Source organism: Oryctolagus cuniculus, chromosome 12 (assembly GCF_964237555.1).
Source record: "Oryctolagus cuniculus chromosome 12, mOryCun1.1, whole genome shotgun sequence".
NCBI classification, from domain to species: domain Eukaryota; kingdom Metazoa; phylum Chordata; class Mammalia; order Lagomorpha; family Leporidae; genus Oryctolagus; species Oryctolagus cuniculus.
In genome coordinates, this window is record NC_091443.1 from 24227048 (window position 1) to 24242465 (window position 15418).

At 51.3% G+C, this 15418-nt stretch overlaps 1 protein-coding gene across 2 annotated transcripts in view; it reads left to right on the top strand.

The window, feature by feature from the left end:
• NID2 (nidogen 2) overlaps window positions 1-15418 on the top strand; it is a 71704-nt gene that overhangs the window by 26903 nt on the left and 29383 nt on the right. For both annotated transcript variants that reach the window (XM_051822843.2, XM_051822844.2), the window contains exons 5-8: window positions 4016-4165; window positions 4958-5203; window positions 6457-6657; window positions 8162-8392. In XM_051822843.2, coding sequence (XP_051678803.2) covers window positions 4016-4165; window positions 4958-5203; window positions 6457-6657; window positions 8162-8392 — 828 coding nt within the window. The remainder of the gene's footprint in view (window positions 1-4015; window positions 4166-4957; window positions 5204-6456; window positions 6658-8161; window positions 8393-15418) is intronic.

A 15418-nucleotide genomic window follows, 5' to 3' on the forward strand; every position in this document is an offset into this window, starting at 1 on the left:
ATGTCCCACCACCAGGACACCAGCTTGCCCTCAGTGTACCCTTAGTCAGATCAGGGTGTGCTCCTCCTCAGTGTGCAGCCCAAGCCCTCCCCTCCCTCTCCTCCGACCTGGTCTCAGGCCCCTCCTGCAGGGCACAGTGATAGCCTGGCCTCTCCTGTCCATGCGGCTCCCTCCCTGACCTGCTCTAGGCCTCTGCACAAAACTCATCTTCTCCTGGCCTTGACCCTGGGTACACGGCCTCAGCTATCACAGCACACCTGTCTGTTCTCACCTGCTTGTCCTTCCATGCTTGCTTGCTGGCTTTTTTTTTTTTTTAAGATTTATTTATTTATTTGAAAGGCAGAATTATAGGGAGAGAGAAAAGTCTTCCATTTGCTGGTTCACTCCCCAAATGGCTGCAGTGGGCCAAGGCTGGGTCAGGCCGAAGCAAGGAGCCAGAAGCTTCATCTGGGTCTCTCACATGGGTGGCAGGGACCCAATCCCTTGGGCCATCTTCCGCTGCTTTGCCAACTGCATTAGCAGGAGCTGGATAGAAAGGGCAGCAGGGACTTGAACTGGTGCCCATTTGGGATGCTGGCACTGCAGGTGGTGGCTTAACCCACCACACCACAGCACTGGCCCCTCTTCCAGGCTTTCTTTTTCTGCACAATTCTTACCACGTCCATTCCTACCAAGTAACTGTGTATTGACTGCTACCCAGGAAAATCCAGGTCAGAATATGAACTTTCTTGGTCACTGTTCTCTCTCGTTTCCAGCTCTGTCTCCGGTGCCAGGCCTAGAGTGAGTGCTCAGTCAATGTTTGTGGCATTAGTGAGCGAATAAAAGAAAACTGCAAGAGGCATTTACCTTCTGCCTAACAGGTTGCCTGTGTTGTGTGTGCCCTTGGGCACAAAGGCAGGCATGGAGGAGGGTTTGTAAAGGCCCTGATACATTCCCCAGCTAGGGCTAGGACTGAATTCTCCTTTGCTGTCCTAGGGAGGGAAGAAAGTGTTCTTGGACCATAAGTTCCATCCTAAAAATACAATTTTCCATTAAAAAAAAAAACTGTTTGAAAAGATTCCCAGACTAGCTTACCAATAAGTAGTTAACCCATCGTAATTATAGTATGAGTCTTATGATCCTTTTGTGGGAACCTAACCACCATTATTATTCTGTAAAACAATGCAGTCTGGTTTCCAATTAACTTGTAAAGTTGTGTAGTTGCCGGCTGCACTGTGTTGCCTCTCCCAGTTTACCTACATGAAAGCTGTGGCCAAGCCTGGTGCTTTCCTTAAAGGAGCCACACTCCAGGTGTACAGTCTCTGCTCCAACTCAGCACCCCCTGTTTCACAGTGTAGCCCTGGAATGGGGATTGGGGCAGGGGTAGTTTTGCAAAGCCGCTGCCATGAAGGGAGCACATGCACACCCATCCTCTCCTTAATTTGTGGTCAGAAGACCGTGCAGAGTTGGGCTTTACGTGTACATGCATTTTCTGAGAACTGTGGCCCTGTGCACCTGCCGCAGGTTACCCTCTCCCCTTGGTGCTGAGAAGTAGCTGAAGACAGTGAGACTTCAGGCCATGCAGGTGTGAGGATGGGGCGCTGCCCTGGGAAACTGAGGCAGGCAAAGGGTGTTTCCTGAGGGCCAGCGGTGTGATGGCACCTGGGTCCTTCTGAAGCTGTCATCCCTCACCCCACATGCTCTGGGGGAGTCCTGGGGGTGAGGCTGCTGTCCCGTGCTCAGGGCCCTTAAGGAACTGCTCCTCTGCACTGGTTGCGGCTTCCTGAACTGGGGACCCTGGAGACTGACACACCACGTGGCATTCATTTCTTCTTGCCCTAAGTGTCTTTGTTCCTTACACGGAAATCATGTTCGCAGCAACCTCTATGACACTTTTGTCACAAGCCGTTCTATTCCTGTCTCGCCTTTTTTTCACTTTCCTGGTTTTTTTTTAAAAAGAGGTTGAGTTCTGCCTAACTTTCTATTTTTATCAAGCCAGAATCTCTCAGCCAAGTCTCCAGTCACTGACTCCATTCTCGCCATGGTCCTTATCAGATTTTCCACTTGGTCTTGGTGGTGTGTTTGTCCTGTCAACCCTGGGCTTGCTGCTGCCGGAGCACCTGTCTGGAAGCAGCGTTCAGCCCTGGTGCCGGTGCCGGCGCCGGCGCCGCGGCGGCTCTGCCTTCTCACCTGTGCCTCTGTTCCATGCGCGGCAGTGTTCACAGGTACTCTGCTTATCTGCCACGGAGCCTCATTTGGAAAGTCCGACTCAATGCTTTGCTGCTGAGGTCTGTGCTGATGAACCCAAGCACCTGATCGGCCCCTAAGCTAGTGCTCAGGATGTAGGCACTTGGTCCCCCGGAGCAGTGATGGAGAGTCCTGGTGAAGATCCTGGAGCCTGTGTCACTCCAGGGGAACCTCAGCTTCTTGGACTGCAAAGCAGGGATTAAAGGCAGTGCCTGCCACCCGGGGCTCTTGTGCGGCGAGTGCTTGTGGAGTAGCACCTGCGTGGGTTAAGCCTCATTCACTGTTGCTGTGTATTGAGTGCTTGTGGGGTAGCACCTGGCGGTGTATTTGCTAATTCAGGACTCTGTAGGGCTCTATTGTTACATAGATGCTGCTCTATCTCCCTCCATGTCTTTGTTTTCTGTTCTCCCCTGAGACCCTGAGTAAATCGGGTTGCTTCCTTCCCCTCTGGCTTCCTCCTTTTCAGACATAAACCTGGAACACAACTCCAGCCTAGCTTCTCCTAGAGTGTCCCTCTTCCTCGGAGCTGACCCTCGGCGCCAGCACCAGTGTCTCACAGGAGGGCTGCACACCACCCCGGGGATGTGCAAGCAGAGGTGTGCATGGCTCCTTTGCCTCCTGCTGGCTGTGTTTGCTTGGCATATTCCTCAGGGTTCCTGGGGGAAGGCACCCTCAACCCCAGCCAGCCACACCTGCCCCTGCGCTGGGTCCCTAGTGAACAATGACAATTGTCCACACTCCCGTTTCTGTGTAGCACGAACAGTCCTCTTTCTTTAACCTTAATTTTTTTTTTTTTTTTTTTTTTTTAATGAGCAGAGTGTAAGGCCGCCACAAAACACACCAAACACCAGAGTTAAGGGAAAGGTTCATTGTCTGGTAGGGGAAGCTCAACAGATTGGGGGTTGGGGTGTGGGGGAGGAGTAGAGAGAGGGATCAGGAGAGAGAGAGCACTGGTGCTGGAAGCAGGTCCTGGTATACCTTAGGGGAGGGGCAGGGAAGCAGGAGCAGCGAATCCCATTAGGGTGGGGGTGGAGCTGACATCTGTGGCTGGGCCATGGGGCTTGGCACCAAAGCTCACTGTGCCTGGTGGCGAGGGAGGCCAGAGCCTGCAATGGCGCCACAGATGAGATGACAGCGTTTTACTAACACAGAGTAGGTCGGAGATGGAAGATCCAGCTCCTGGTAGGGAGCCCACCCTGGTCCACCACGGTTTTCCATAAACGCTCTTGGCTCTTGCATGGGTATTGTGCTGTGCCGTGTGCATCACGGGAGACCGTAAAAAGGGACCTAGAGCGTGTTCCCTGTTCTCTCCCACCGCTCCCCATACACTTTCCTTCTTCCAGGCCCTGCTGTCCTCGGGAGGGTGTGGGATTGGGGGGGGCTGGCCAGTGAGACCAGCTGTAGCTCCTTGGTTTACAGTTCAAGGCTGCCTGTCTTCCTCCCAGGAGATCATTACTGTGAGACTGAACCCTGTAGAACTGCTTCTGTCGGGCCTTTCTAGACCCATAAAAATGGGGGTTTCGTAAAGTTCAACCCAGTGTGTAGTTCATGGTTGGCGTTCCTGTCGCTGCCCGCCGGACCCGGACGGGAGCAGCACGTGGCGCCGCTTGCCCGAAGACAAAGCCGGTTGGTTCTCCGAGCTGAATGTTACTCCTGTCTCTTGCCCGTCAAATCCCACGTGTTTTACAACCTCAACCGAGGGTGCGGCGTGCGTGGCGCGTGCGTGGTGGAGCTGGGAGCGACCCCTTACGCAAAGCGACTTTCAGTACGAGAGTGTTTTCCTTTTCAGTCTTCACGTACAACGCGGCCCACAAGGAAACGTGCGAGCGCAACCACGGCCAGTGCTCGGCGCACGCCTTCTGCACGGACTACACCACCGGCTTCTGCTGCCACTGCCAGTCCAGCTTCTACGGAGACGGGAAGCACTGCCTGCCGGAAGGTGATGGCCGGGGGCTGGGGCCGCCCCGCGCTGGTTGCTGTGCTGCCGTGAGCTCTGCTGTGTGAACCTTGCATCCGCCCTGCTTGGCTCAGCGCCAGAAACTTGCGCGCCAGAAACTTTTAGCGCTGCGTAAAGGAGGAATGAACAGTTTTGGGCTGGTTTCCCAATTTAAGGATTATTCAGAAATGTCCCTCCCTTCCCCCCTTTTATTTTTTGCCAGCTCATTAGCGTGGACAAGACGGAAGGGGGATGGGAGGAAAGAACCTCAGGATCTCTTTTTTTTCCCTGAAAATTGTCAGGAGTGAGCCATTATTTTAAAAAAAAATTTTTTCCCCCCAAATCTTTACTTGAGAGGCAGAGTGACAGAGAGTGAGGGAAAGACAAAGAGGTTTTCCATTCACTGGTTCACTCCCCAAATGACCTTAATGGTTAGGTCTGGGCCAGACCAAAGCCAGGAGCCTGGAGCCCCACCTTGGTCTCCCACATGGATGGTGTGGGCCCAAGCTCTTGGGCGATCTTCCGTTGCACGGTAGCAGGGAGCTGGCTCAGAGAGTAAGCAGCTAGGCTCAAACCAGCGCTGTGATATGGGTGCCACTGTTGCAAGGGGCTCAGCCCCACCCACCCGCCAGCCCGCAGACCCTTTCTCAGTGGCCAGGTGGCTGGCGAGGGAGTGGTTTAGACGACTTGCTGATGATTGAGCAGGAGGAGCTGAGGGTGGGGTTGTGCTGTCTGAGTGCCTCTGTCCCCAGCCTGTAGGGGTGGCCCAGGCTGGTAACGTTTGCTGTGTTTTAGGGGCGCCTCATCGAGTCAACGGAAAAGTGAGCGGCCACCTGCGCGTGGGCCACACGCCCGTGCACTTCACCGACGTGGACCTGCACGCGTACATCGTGGGCAACGACGGCAGAGCGTACACGGCCATCAGCCACATCCCGCCGCCCGCGGCCCAGGCCCTGCTTCCCCTCACACCCCTCGGAGGCCTCTTTGGCTGGCTCTTCGCTTTAGAAAAGCCAGGCTCCGAGAATGGCTTCAGCCTCACAGGTGAGGAGGGCGGCGGCCAGAGCTGCTCCTTGGGGTTGTGTTCTGGGAAGGAGGATGTGGGTGCCCCAGAGCCTAGGTGCGGTGTGTAGCTTCCTGCCCAGACTTAGTGGGGTGGGGGGGTGGGGTGGATCTTGCACACCTGATGTTTCTGAAAGTAATGTCATCCCCCTTGCAGCTGCTCTGGGGGAACGGGCTGATTGCCTTTGGAGCGGTTGTGTCCTCTCCCCCTGATTTGTTAAGGTACATTTGATTAGTTGCGTTATTATGCACACATGTGCAGAAGGCACCTGGGGAGGATTTTTCCTTCGTGGAGAGGAGGGGGTGCCTTTCCTCTTCTCTGACCCCCAGGTCACAAAGCCTCCCGGGTGTCCTGTGAGAACTGGGTTCTGGTGGAGTGGACCTGGGCCCTCTGCTTTTGTCACAAGCTCCCAGCACATGACAGTGCTTCTCAGCTAAGGCCTCCTTGTGTTGGCGAGGGTGGGGAGGCTACTTTGGGGGCTGCATCCCCGCCCCTCGGACAAAGCTTGCTTCCCTTAGTGGGCAGGAAACTAAGTGCAGGGAGAAAGGCTGTCTCTTTACTGCCCGCTGCAGAGCAGATAGCTCGTTCTGAGGGGTTTTCAGAAAGCTCATGGAATATGCGTATTATTAGGAAGCCGTGTGTGGACTTACTGAAATACCCTCAGGGAGGATCTTGCCTTTAATCAAGATGGAATAAGGATCATAGGTGCATAGCGGGGAGGGTGTTTGGCACAGCTCTGAAGATGCTACTTGGGACGCCTGCATTCCCTATTGGAGTGCCTGGGTTCAAGTCTCAGCTCTGCTCCTGATTCCAGCTTCCTGCTAATACACACTTTTAATGTGTGCCCTTCATATTATTGTGGGTCACTGATGAAAAAAATGTTTCATTTTTTTATCTGAAACTCAAATTTAATGAGGTGTCATGGTTTGTGGGATGGTTTTGTTGCTGTGTCTGTTCGGCGAAGTCTGACAGCCCTAGAGCAAAGTCAAGACTGTTCTCAGGAAATTGTAGGAACTCCACCCCGCCCCTACCCTCTACCCAAAGAAGCAGGGTGAAACGCCCGCTCTTGGGTGGGTCCTTAGGGAATTGACAGTTGATGGGGCTCCATCAGGGATGTCCCTGGTCTCCTTGGGCAGCTTCTTCTCCTGCAGAAGTGGGCAGGAGGAGGTGTGTCCTGGTGAGGCCTGGAGGTGCCTCTCCCCTGCCATCCTGTACCCAATGGCTTTCCCTCCAGGTGCCACGTTCGTGCAAGACACGGAAGTCACTTTCTACCCAGGAGAGGAGAGGCTTCGCATCACTCAGACGGCCGAGGGCCTCGACCCCGAGAACTACCTGAGCATGAAGACCAGTATTCAAGGCCAGGTGCCTTACGTCCCAGCCAACTCCACAGCCCACCTGGCTCCCTACAAGGAGATCTACCATCACTCAGACTCAGGTATTGGTCATCAGGCTCCGCCTCTGCAGGATGGGGGTGGTATCTGCCGTACAAGATAGTCATGAGGATGCGGTGGAAAGTTTTGGAACAGTGTGTGACCCACAAAATGAGCACAGGGTCAAATTTACGCCTGTTGTGCAATCCATAGTGAGCAGAGGCTGCTATGTGCAGGAGTATCAGTATCCTTGCCTTCCGATGAGAACAATGTATCAGTACCGGTGTTGTCTCTGGGGGTAGTAAGGGTGGTGTAATTACAGTTTGTAACCATTCTCCCTGGGGCACACATGGGTATGGATTATTGGAATGGCTACTTGTCTTGAACATTGTTTCAGCTGATGATTTCAGCCTGCTGTAAAATCATAGACAGTGTTACATAGTGTTGTAAAATTAACCTGATAAAACTTCATGTTCAGGACTGGCTGTTTGAAATCCGTGTGGTTTGGGGTGGGGATCGGTGTTTGGCCTGTTGGTAAAACCACAGTTAGGACACCTGTGTTCCTCATTGGAGTGGGATTTTGATACCTGCCTCGGGCTCCCAATTCCACCCTCCTGTTAACACGGATCCCAGGAAGCATCAGTGCTGGCTCAAGTAGTTGGGTCTCTGCCACCCACATGGGAGACCGGGATTGAGTTTCTGGCTCCTGGCTCTGTCTTGGTCCAGTCTTGGCCATTGTGGGCATTGGGGAGTGAGCCAGCAGATAGGAGTATGGACTCTATTTTGAGTGAGTAATAACTCTACAAGCATATTAATATCTCTGAGGAAGATTCCCTTAACATGTGTGGGCCTCTTTTCCCATGCTCAGGGTGGGAGTAACGTTTCCGTGCACCTTACACGGTGAGGACGCCGTCAGGTGTGATGTGTCCTATAAAATGCTGCCTGCCTGCCAGATGCTGCCGCGGTCTCAGCTGCTGTCCTGCAGCCACACCAGGAGCGGTTGGAGCTGTGCCTTGCCTTGGGCCTTTGCTTCTCCTGCAACGAGAGAGCTGGGCGCTAGCAGGAGACGTAAGGAAGAGAACAGGCAGTGCAGACCTGCGCTGTGCCCAGAATGGCCAGGGGCCAGCTAACTGGCTTGGGCTTGGCTCACAGACAGACTGAGGGAGATGGAAGGAACCACTGGAACCCTGGTGGATCGAATCAAGTCAGACTCAAATTCCAGCCACATCCCAGCTCTGTGTCTCGGGATGCTGGCCAGCCTCCACCTGCGGGATGGCAGTGCCAACCTCACGGGCTGCTGTGAGAGGCTGGCACCTGGTAAGGTTTGTACCTGGTGGGCACTCACAGTAGCACGTGTAGCAAGTCCCGCTCTCAGCCCTGTGACTCGCCGTGCACTCAGGTTCTTGGAATTCCCTCACATTTCCCATATAAACCCAGGGGCTCCCCAAGGGAGTGTGCTGTAGGAATTAGGTGGGAAGGCATGTAGGGAAAACCTGCCCCCCATAAACGTCTCGGCATTCAAGATGTTTACAAATTTACCAGCTTGCCTACGTAATGTGTCTGTCGCAGCTGTGACCTCCACGAGCTCCAGGGACTACTATCTCACATTTGGTGCAGTCAACCAAACGGGCTCCTACCGCATCCACCAGAACATCACTTACCAGGGGTGCAGGCATGCGCCGAGCCACCGTGCCATCCCCGCCGCCCAGCAGCTGACCGTGGACCGGGTCTTTGCCTTGTACAGTGAAGAAGAAGGTGTGCTTAGATTCGCCGTCGCCAATCAGATTGGCCCTGTGGAAGGTAAGGTTTTCTGCTGGTGTTGCTGCGGGGGAGGGCTGTTGAGGATGAGTGTGTGCCAGGCTCCGTGTGACATGCTGGCCGTAAGGAGGAATGAACACTGTCCCTGTCCTCGCGGTGGAGACAGGCAGATGTTGAACCTCTTGGAAAGTGTCCATGCCACGGTCCAGAAATAAAGCACAGAATGTGGGGCGCTCAACTGTGTGCCTGCATCCGGGTTCTACCTGTGAAGAAGGTGGAGCCAACCTGGGCCAGGTATTTGTGCCCTTGCTTCTACTGGGGTAAGCGCAGGGTGCTGTGTGCCTAGTGTGGAGGTGCAGGGAAGTTTGAGCTAAAAATTAAAGGACCAGAAAGATTCAACCAAACCCAGTGGGGCAAAAGGTCACAGCCTGGGTAAATACAACATAATAGAAATTCCTGTTTGAAGAGCTTTCAGTGCTCTGAGATTAAACACTGGGTGCTTTCCTGTTAAGATCAGGAACAAGCCACGGATGTCTGCTCTTGCCGCTTGCATTTGACATGGCACTGGAAGTTCTAGCCAGGGCCGTTAGGCAAGAATGTTGAACAAAGGCACCCAGATTGCAAACGAGAGGAAAAGTTATCTTTATGCTCATGCATCACGGATGTGTTTTCCTAAAGTATTTTTTTTCCTATTTCTGTTTACTTTTCAGTTTGTTTTTCAAATAAATATTTTTAACTAGAGGGAGAGAGAAAGCAGGAAGCAAAATACATGTACTGGTTCTCTCTCCAAGTGCCTGCAACAGCTGGGACTGAGCTGGGCTGAAGCTGGGAGCCCAGCACTCAATTCAGGTCTCCCCCCTGGGTGGCAGGGACCCAGTTATGCTGCTTCCCAGGGTCTGCGTTATCTGGAAGATGGAACTGGAACTGGATCTAGGTAGTGAACCCAGGGACCACAGTGCTGGGCATCTTAGCTGCTGAGCCAGCACCTGTCATCTTTCATGTAGCAAATTACAGAAATTGCTAAACACTACTAGAACTAATGACTAACTCACTTCAGTGTTGCAGGATACACACTCAATAGACAAAAATTATATTTTATTTTGCAATGAGTAAACTGAAAATGAAATTAAGTTCATTTCAAAAATAAAGTGCTTAGCAATAAACTTTTTTAAAAAAAGATTCATTTTTCATTTGAAAGTCATAGCCACACAGAAAGAAGGAGAGGCAGAGAGTGTGAGAGAGAGATAGAGGTCTTCCATCCAGTGGTTCACTCCCCAGTTGGTCGCAACGGCCGGAGCTGCACCAATCTGAAGCCAGGAGCCAGGAGCGTCTTCCAGGTCTCCCACATGGGTGCAGGGGCCCAAGCACTTGGGCCATCTTCCACTGCTTCCCAGGCCATAGCAGAGAGCTGGATTGGAAGTGGAGCAGCATGGACTCAAACCAGCATCCACATGGGATGCCGACACTACAGGCAGCAGCTTTACCACAGTGCTGGTCCCAGCAATAAAACTTTTTAAATATTCATTTAGTTATTTGAAAGTCAGGGTTAGAGACAGAGAAAGAGAGAGATCTCCCATTTGCTGGTTCATTCCCCAGATGTCAGCAATAGCTGGGGTTGGGTCAGGCTGAAGCCAGGAGCTTCATCTGGGTCTCCCATGTGGGCGCAAGGGCTCAAAGACTTGAAACCATCTTCCCATGCTTTCCAGATGCATTAGCAGGGAGCTGGATGGAAGTAGAGCAGCTGGGACACAAAAAGGTGCCTGTATGGAATATTAGCATCTCAGTTGGCGGCTTTACCCAGGAACAAAACTTTTAAGTAGTGCAATACTTGTTCAAAAACAATGTAGGGGGCTGACGCCGTGGCTCACTTGGCTAATCCTCTGCCTGCGGTGCCAACACCCCAGCTTCCAGTCCCAGTTGGGGTGCTGGGTTCTAGTCCCGGCTGCTCCTCTTCCAGTCCAGCTCTCTGCTGTGGCCTGGAAGGGCAGTGGAGGATGGCCCAAGTGCTTGGGTCCCTGCACCCGCATGGGAGACCAGGAGGAAGCACCCGGCTCCTGGCTTTGGATTGGCGCAGTGCCAGCAGAGGTGGCCATTAGAGGAGTGAACCAATGGAAGGAAGACCTTTCTCTCTGTCTCTCACTGTCTATAACTCTACCTGTCAAATAAAAATTAAAAAAAAAAATGTAGGTTTGAATTTACAAATTTAAAGACCCAAATACAAAGGTAGCTCAAAAATTTTGTGGAAAAATGGAATTAAAAGATAATGTGGATTTTATATTAACTTTCTGTAGACTTCTCACCAGTGGGAAGAGGTTCTGTGTTCATGACTTGAAAGACTTATTATTTAAAGATTTATTTATTTGAAAGGCAGAGAGTTATGGGGTGGGGGAAGGACCAAGGATCTTCCGTCTGCTGGTTCACTCCCCAAATGGTTGGGCTAAGCCAAAGCCAGGAGCTTCATCCAGGTCTCCCATGTGGCTGCGGGGCCCCAAGCACTTGGACCATCTTCCACTACTTCCCCAGGCCATTAGCAGGGAGCTAAATCAGAAGTGGAGCAGCTGAGGCTCAAACTGGTGTCCATATAGAATGTGGGCATCACAGATGGAGGTTTAGCCCACTGCACCTCAACACTGGACTTGAGACTTAATATTATTAATATGACAACACTGCCTATATTCATCTGTCAATACAGCATAACCTCGGCCGGCACCGTGGCTCAATAGGCTAACCCTCCGCCTTGCGGCGCCGCCATACCGGGTTCTAGTCCCGGTTGGGGCGCCGGATTCTGGCCCAGTTGCCCCTCTTCCAGGCCAGCTCTCTGCTGTGGCCAGGGAGTGCAGTGGAGGATGGCCCAAGTCCTTGGGCCCTGCACCCATATGGGAGACCAGGAAAAGCACCTGGCTCCTGGCTTCGGATCAGCGCAATGCACCGGCTGCAGCGCGCTGGCCGCGGCGGCCATTGGAGGGTGAACCAACGGCAAAAGGAAGACCTTTCTTTCTGTCTCTCTCTCTCTCACTGTCCACTCTGCCTGTCAAAAATAATAATAAAAATAAAAAATAAAAAAATACAGCATAATCTCTATCAGAATTCCAGCTGGCTTCTTTACAGAAATTGGCAAGCTGATCTAAAATTCACATGAAAATTCAAGGAACCCAGGGCAGACAAAACAATCTTGAAAAATCATGAATTTGGAAAACGCATCCTCAATTTCAAAGCTTAGAGTCATCAAAATAGTGTAGTCCTGCCCTCAAGATATACAAATCAATGTGACAGAAGTCAAAAACCAAAATAGATTGTCACAAGTAGAGTCATTGGCTTTTTAGACAAGGATGCCAAAATAATTCAGTGGGGGAGAATAGTCCTTTTTTAAACGGATGGTGCTGAGATAACTGAGTAGCACATGCATGAGAATGAAGGTAGACCCCGACCTCACAGCATCTGTGAACATGAATGCGAAATGGACCACAGATGTGAGAGCTAAAACCTGTAGAAGAAAACACTGGGGCAGATTTTCATGAGCTTGAATTCGGTGCTGATTTCCTAGGCAAGACACTAAAATTAAGGACAACGACAAAAAAATTGAGTATCATAAGGATGACATGTTGTAAAAAAATTATGTGTTGTGTTTCAAGGGACCTTAACAAAGTGAAAACGCAGCTGGTAATGAAAGAAAGTATTTGTAAATGATATTTAGTAAATATTTGCTCTAGAACAGAAAACATACTCATACAACTCAGTTGGGCACTTGAATTAAATGATATGCTCAGGGTTTGGGTGGGCCTTTCTCTAAGATGTATCTGTAAACATCCTATAAGCAAAAGAACAAAGTGTCAGCATCCTTAGTCATCAGGGGGATGCAAATCCAAGCCACTTTGCATCATGTGGATGATTGCAACCAAAAAATACAGTAGCAAGTGTTGGTGAGGGTGTGGAGTAAATGGAACGAGTGCAGGTGTACAATGGTGCAGCCACTCTGAAAAACAGAATAGCAGCTTCTCAAAAAAAAAAAAGTTCAATGCAAAGTTGCCATGCAAGCAGTTGTACTCCTAATTCTGTGCTCAAAATAAATGAAAACAGGTCCCCATATAAAGCACATAAATATTCAAAGCTGCCTCAGTAGCCAAAAGGTCAAAGGAGGCTAAATGTCTACTGATGAGTCAAGAAAAAAAGTCCGTGCATACAAAAATGTCATTGAAATGCATGTTTACTATGAAAAGACTGTGCATGGATATCTTTGGTTTTGCACCAAATAAACTTTTCCATATACCCTTTAAGGCATACCATGGGATGTTACTTAGCCATAAAAAGTAAAGTACTGATGGATGCTGCAGCATGGATGAATCCTAAAAATATTTACACCAGGGCTAGCGTTGCAGTGCAGTGGGCTAAGGTGCTGACATTCTTGTGGATGGAGTTTCTGGCTCTGGCCTGGCCCAGATCTTGGTGTTGGAAGATTTCTTTTCTCTATCTCTCTGCCCTTCAAATAAATAAATCTTACAGGAAAAAAAGCAGCCAGTCACAAAGAGCAGCATTTTGTATGATTGCGCATGTCTGAAATGTCCAGACAAGGCAAGTGCACAAAGAGCCCATTTTAGTGGTCACTCGGGGCTGGGGTGTAATAGGATGAGTTAATAGCTCAAGGGTCCAAGGTTTCTTTTGGAGACAGTAAAAATACTCTAAAATTCATTGTGGTGATGGTTGCACACTCTGAAAATACTAAAACCATTTAGTTGTACCCTTAAAATGAGTGGGTTGTGTGGCATGTGATTTTTATTTCTAAGAAAACTATTAGAGCAACAAAAGTCTAAAGCAGCGATTCTTGGCCATCAGTGAACCTGGGTTTAAAAATGCAGCTCTAACGGTGCTCAGCCAGAAAGACGTGGCAGCACCTTCAGTGCGTGCTGCTGAGTGAAAGAAGCCTTCAGAAAGGGTCGCACAGTGTGGGAGTCCAACCAGGTGACACTCCGGACAAGGTGCCACTGCTGAGAGGCAGCAGAAAGATGAGTGACTGTTGGAGCTTCAGGAGGAAGGAGGGAGGGGTGAACAGCTACAGCACACCTGTCCTGTGCACCGCTGTTGCGTGGGGACAACCGTGATGCATTTAGCAGCCTCCAGGACTGGACCACACAGGGTGAACCCTGGTGCAGACCATGGGTGTCGGTTAATATCATATCCGTGTGGCTCCATCACTTGTGAAAAATGTGCTACGCTGGTGCAGGTGTTAGTGACAGGTGAGACTGAAGGAGTGGAGCAGGCCTGTGACAACTCTGCTTTCCATTCACTTCTGCATGCATAGAAATCTGTTAGGGAAAATAGATATAATATAGTCTAGGCAAGCTAAAGGATGAGACCGTGAAGTCACGGAACTCGGTAGGTGGGAAATGACCTTGTCCAATCAAGGGGACAGTTTAATGTGGAAAATGAGTAAGTCTTGTTTTCTCCTGGGATCCCAGAGACCTGTAGGGGACGTGCACTGCCCTGGGGAAGTCTCTGGGTTCATCTCTGAGGTGCTTATGTAATCAGGAGGGATTCTGTGTGCGCACACTTCAGCTGGGACTCCTAGACCCTCTGCGGCTCAGCATGGAGATGTCACTTCAGCCGTGTGAAGCTGGGGAGTCTGGGCTTCCGTCTAGGGTGCACTGGAAGTGAGGAGCCTGAGTTTGGTTGGTTGGCTGGTTTGGCTTTAGGACACGTGGTTAGGGGTGTAGGCTCTGGGTGTCCAGAGCTGAGACTGGGAGGAAGTGAGTCCATACAAGACAGCACCAGAAAGGGAAGCCGTCAGTGCAGGCTTCTCAGGGAGACTTAACCACAACCCCTGGGGAAGCACGCTTCGCCGTTGAGTGTTCAGGCCAGCCCTTGGAGGGGTGTGAGACGGCTGATCTGCACAAGCAGCCACCAGAGGACGAGCTCCCCACCCAGAGAGCCATCTCGGGAAGCAGTGTGTGCTTGCCCTGGAGGGACTCCAAAGGGGACTATCGAAGATCAGACAAAGCCACAGAGCCAGCACGCCAGTGAGCACCGCGCTCCTAATCCAAGTCTTCAGGATTGTCTATGATTTTATCCCACCACGTCAAATAACAATAGTAATTAATAGTAAACAGCAAAGGGTGGTTTCCTGGGTGTTGAGGGCTGTCCTACCTCCCGTCCATGAATTAACTTATTCCCACAACCTTGACCGTATTAGGGAATTACTATTCCATTTTACAGGGGATAGGCGAGGTACAGGGGTGAAGGGGTTTGTCTGGTCTCAGCTGGGAAGTGATGAGCTGAAGCCAGAGCACCAGTTTCAGGTCGCATGTTCCAGCCCCCCACTGCCCTGCCGCTCCACATGGGCTCAGCGTCGTTTATTTTATTTTTTTAAGCTTTAGAGTTACACAGAGAAGGAGAGGCAGAGAAAGAGAGAGAGGTCTTCCATCCGCTGGGTCACTCTCCAATTGGCCGCAATGGCCGGAGCTGTTCGGTGTCATTTAGAGCAAATTTTAGAAAGAGGCAGTGCCTATCTTTAAAGGCTGCATTTCGTGCACAGTGAGAGGGTTCCTCTGCCTGACTAGAAGTTAATGGGGTGGGCAAGTGAGACGAGCAGGGAGGTGGCCTGGCAGTTAGGGTGCTGCTCGAGACACCAGCTTCTCCCATGGCAGTGCCTGGATTCGAGTCTGGGCTGCACCTCCCATTCCAGCTTCCTTCCAGTGTGCACCCTCAAAGCCAGCCTGTGATGGCTCAGGTACTTGGGTTCCCAGCCACCCACGTCAAAGATCCTCACTGAGTTCCTGGTCCTGGCTTTGGCCCGGCCCAGCCCTTGTGAGCATTTGGGGAGTGAACCAGTGGATGGGAGATGCCTGTGCAGGTCTCAGATATCTAAAAAGTAAAACAGCAAGAAGAAAACCAGCCAAACCAAAGCCTCTTTTCTTTCCCTTCTCGGCATCTTAAGAACCTTCTTTCCCCTTTTCCGGAGGGCGCTGTTGTCTGCTTGGACCGTGGGGACGACCACACGGCCGCTGCACCTGACGTGGGCTCGGGGTGCAGGAGGAGGGCGGCTTCCCCACTGAGTCATCGCAGCTTGCAGCCCCA